At 41.7% G+C, this 3,823-nt stretch overlaps 1 protein-coding gene across 1 annotated transcript; it reads right to left on the reverse strand.

Moving 5' to 3' along the window:
• Nucleotides 1-1,991: 1,991 nt before the first annotated feature.
• On the reverse strand, nt 1,992-2,999 carry GPR12 (G protein-coupled receptor 12). The gene has a single exon (XM_032220279.1). It carries the CDS (start codon nt 2,997-2,999, stop codon nt 1,992-1,994), a length of 1,008 nt encoding a protein of 335 aa, XP_032076170.1.
• Between the last annotated feature and the right edge of the window lie 824 nt (nt 3,000-3,823).

Below are 3,823 nucleotides of genomic sequence, written 5' to 3' on the forward strand. Positions count from 1 at the left end.
TCTTGGAGCCTTAAAAATGAATGTTTAGAAAAATAACCAGCTGCCCCTATATAAAAAATGTTCAACAATCTCTTTGCATGCCCTTATTTATTTAACAGTGAATAAGATAGTTTAAGTAGTAGGTTTGTCAAGTTAAACATTCAGAAGTAATGGTTTGTCACCATATATGTGGGCAACACCACATGAAAAATTGAATCCGTCTGGAATTCTGAATATTTGGGCCTCAAGCACTGCATAACAGTCATATTTATTGCAAAATGAGTTCTTCGGGATTTATAATCTTAAGCATCAATGTATTCCAGGGTTATTAGATTTTCACTGAATTTACAGCCTAGTTTTATATTAATAAAGTTATGATTTTTGCATTTTAAAAAAATAAAGAGGGAAAAGAATGTTTCTTTTAGCAAAAAAAATGAAACAACGTAATTTATTCTTAGTTGTGTAAACAATTAGGAAAAAGGCTGTTCTTTTGTTTTGTTTTGGGTTTTTTGCTTATTAGATAAATTATGGGAATTGTTCTCTAGCATAATGTATGTTATTGTTGTTGTTATTTCCATAAACCCCAGGCAACATAAAGCATCCTGATGGGGATGATGGAAATTGTTACCCAGAACTATCTGAAGGACCAGTTTCCCTATTGTAGATATAAATGGACTACTGTTTTTTTTTTCTTTTAAGAAAGCTCCTTTGAGTGGCAGGATTAGGAGGGATTGATAGAAATCAAATACAGGTTCGCTCCTATAGCCATCTCAAGCCAGAGGCTTTCACTGAAAATATATCATTCCATATAGGTCCATCTATGATATACAGATGATGAGGCTATCTGTTTCCATTCATCTGCAATTCAGATGGGAATATAGATCCCAGGGTTATTAGTGAAATATTCAGTAGCTGTCTCTTGCTCAAAATTACAGTTTTTGTCTGCTTTTCTAATAAAGCCATATTAAATGTCAGAACTTCCAAGAAACCAAGGATCCAACCAAACTCATAACAGGATAAATGTCAAGAAGGATGTCGTTCTTGTTTTTTCTTTTCTCAACATTTTTTGTCTCCTCTGCAGGCATTTGGGATGGAATATTATTTAGGCTAGTTGGTTTAATGATTCTGCCCAGGTTGTAATACAATGGAGGTCTGGAAAAGGTTTTGGAAGTTACAGATCCCAAACCTGTCCTGTTTCATCCTTCCTTCTGCCTCGCTACCTAATTTTGAAGCTATGATGTTAAAAAGGGAAAGACTACATATATTTCTGGACTGCATTGGTTGGAGAGGAAACTCTTAACCAAATCAATAGTGATGCTTTAGGAACTACAGCACTGCAGACTGAAACATCACTTGTGTGCTATAATATGGTTCTTAACATGTCTCTACAATGCATCAGGCACACATTTACTCAATGTAACGACTGTGCTGTTGACATCCACGGAAGTCTTTTAAGTAAGATACTTAAACTGAAGTGTGTGTGTGTGTGTAGTCATGCATGTTGCTGGATCTCACCACTGTTCACCTAGCTCAGAACATGGCTCTTATAGTGGCCAACCAGATGCCACCTAAAAATCGAAGAGCAGGACAAAGTCTCTTGCTATCTCCTATTTGTGTTATGTAGAATCTGATCTAATAGGCCTTCTGCCTCTACTACCCTTCATCGGATACACACAGCTTTTACGCAAGTGGGCTTCCATTCATTCAGAGAAAGCAAATCTACCAATCCATTTCTTATGATCCACAGAGTTCACTCGTCTTTGGATCCTGGAAGAAACTAAAGGACAGAATCTAAGCAACACTTAAGCTTTGCCAGAAAAAAAAAATTGCAACTTCCAGGATTGTTCCTGGACTTACACAAAATGGTTTATTTTGGTCAACAGGCTTTTTTTTAAAAAAAAATGTAAATACTCCCCACAGACTGATTGTGAATCTATTATGTACAACGTGTTGAGAGCAGCAGGGCTCACACATCACAATGCTAAATAGACAACGGTCCTCTCCTCTGTTAATCAAACATCACTGGGTGATCTAGCCCTTGCAGAAATGTTTGAAGGTATGCAGCCACAGCAGATGAGCCAAAGTGCCTTCTGTATTTCTTGATTTCGGAAAGCATATATAACGGGGTTGATGATGGAATTGTAGGTGGCTGGAAGCAAGGTGGCGTAGGTGTAGATAGAGGGATATGTGTAGTCAGCTATTAAGGAATAGAGTGTGAAAGGCATCCAGCAAGCAGCAAAGGTTCCCAGGATAATGGCTAAAGTCGATACTCCTTTTCGGGTGGTGACATAGTGGGAAGTTGCTAGGAAGTGATGCTGCAAGGCAATCTGGTGAGCGTGGCGCATCACAATTTTGCAGATCTGAATGTACAGCTGTAACATGAGAGCGAACATAAGCAAGAACGAGACGGAGAGGATGGCCGCATTATTTTTAGTGAGGGGCCTGATAACGCTGCAGGTGGACTCGTCTTTGAGGCAGTTCCATCCCATGACGGGCAGCACTCCCACACAGATCGAAGCACCCCAGAGCAGGATAAGCATAATGTAGGTAAAAGTCACCGTCCTCTCAGAGTTGTAAGTCAAAGCATAATAAAGGGAGAGGTAGCGGTCCACAGTGATGGCCAGCAGACTGCAGATAGAAGCAGAAAAAGAGGCGACGATCAAACCCACTGTGACCAGCTTGGTAGAGTCTGACTGGAGAAGATAAGCAAAAAGAAAATTGGCAATCAATCCAATTCCTGCTAAAAGGTCTGCCAAGGCCAAGCTGCCTATCAGGAGGAACATAGGGGCGCGGAGACTAGGATTATGGAAGATGATAAGGACCACAACTGCATTTTCGCAGGAGATCAGTGTTCCTGAAGTACATAAGACAACATCCCAAGGGTTTACTATAAATCCCGGTTCGGGGTCACTGGAAGGGATGAAAGAGGTGACTGCAGCCGAGACGTTCTCTGGCGGTGGGCTGGTTTCTAAGGGATCCTGAGGCAGCCACGATAAATTAACCGTCGGGTCTTCGTTCATATTTAAACCCGTCCTCTTCAAGGAAAAGACATTTTTTAAATAAATAAAAAACCACACACACAGAGAGAAATTCAGCACCTGGTTAGCAGCAATATCAAGGAGCATGCAATAGACTAGATTTCTAAATAAACCAGCAGATGCTTCTTCCATCAATACGACTGCAAAAAAGGAGGATGAGGACAGACAGAAGATTTAAAGCTGCCCGTGGTGGGGTGGGGGAAAAAAACAAAGGAAAGAAATAACACTGTATGCCTTCATATGAAACATGAAGGGAAATGCAGGGACAGAATATATGGTCCTTTCCTCAAGAATAAAATGCCATAAATCAGCCGGAACTGCTGGAAAGAACAACCTTAGGCATAGAAGCACCCAAAATTAAAAGGCTCCTCATCCACCATTTCTGAGCCAAGATGATGAATGAAATGACAAACCAGACAGAGGCAATAAAGGTTTGGAAGCATTTTCTTTTTCCCTTGATTAACCGAGGAGGGGCGGGGGATATTGTGGCAGCAGCTCCCCTGTCTGCACCCACAACTCCATCCCAGCCCCTTTCTTAAGGAGGATGAGGATGGGGATGGGTGGGGAGGGTGGAGAAAACCCTCCGTGCAACTCATTTAATGTCGGTATGGACGAAGGGTGGGGGTGGTGGAAACAGAGAAGTTCACGAGGGAAATGTCATGCAGGGTGATGAGGGGTGGGGGGGCGGTTATCTGCATAACCTCCCCCTCCCCACCGTTCAGAACATGAAGGAAATGAATGGACGGACACAAGAGACCACGACCACGACACTTAGCACAACGGGACGGAGTCCCCGCAACGTTGGT

Source organism: Thamnophis elegans, chromosome 6 (genome assembly GCF_009769535.1).
Source record: "Thamnophis elegans isolate rThaEle1 chromosome 6, rThaEle1.pri, whole genome shotgun sequence".
NCBI classification, from domain to species: Eukaryota; Metazoa; Chordata; class Lepidosauria; order Squamata; family Colubridae; genus Thamnophis; species Thamnophis elegans.

Bases quoted from the DNA above. Each gene is read 5' to 3' on its own strand.
- GPR12 (XM_032220279.1), bottom strand. From the start codon at position 2,999: ATGAACGAAGACCCGACGGTTAATTTATCGTGGCTGCCTCAGGATCCC.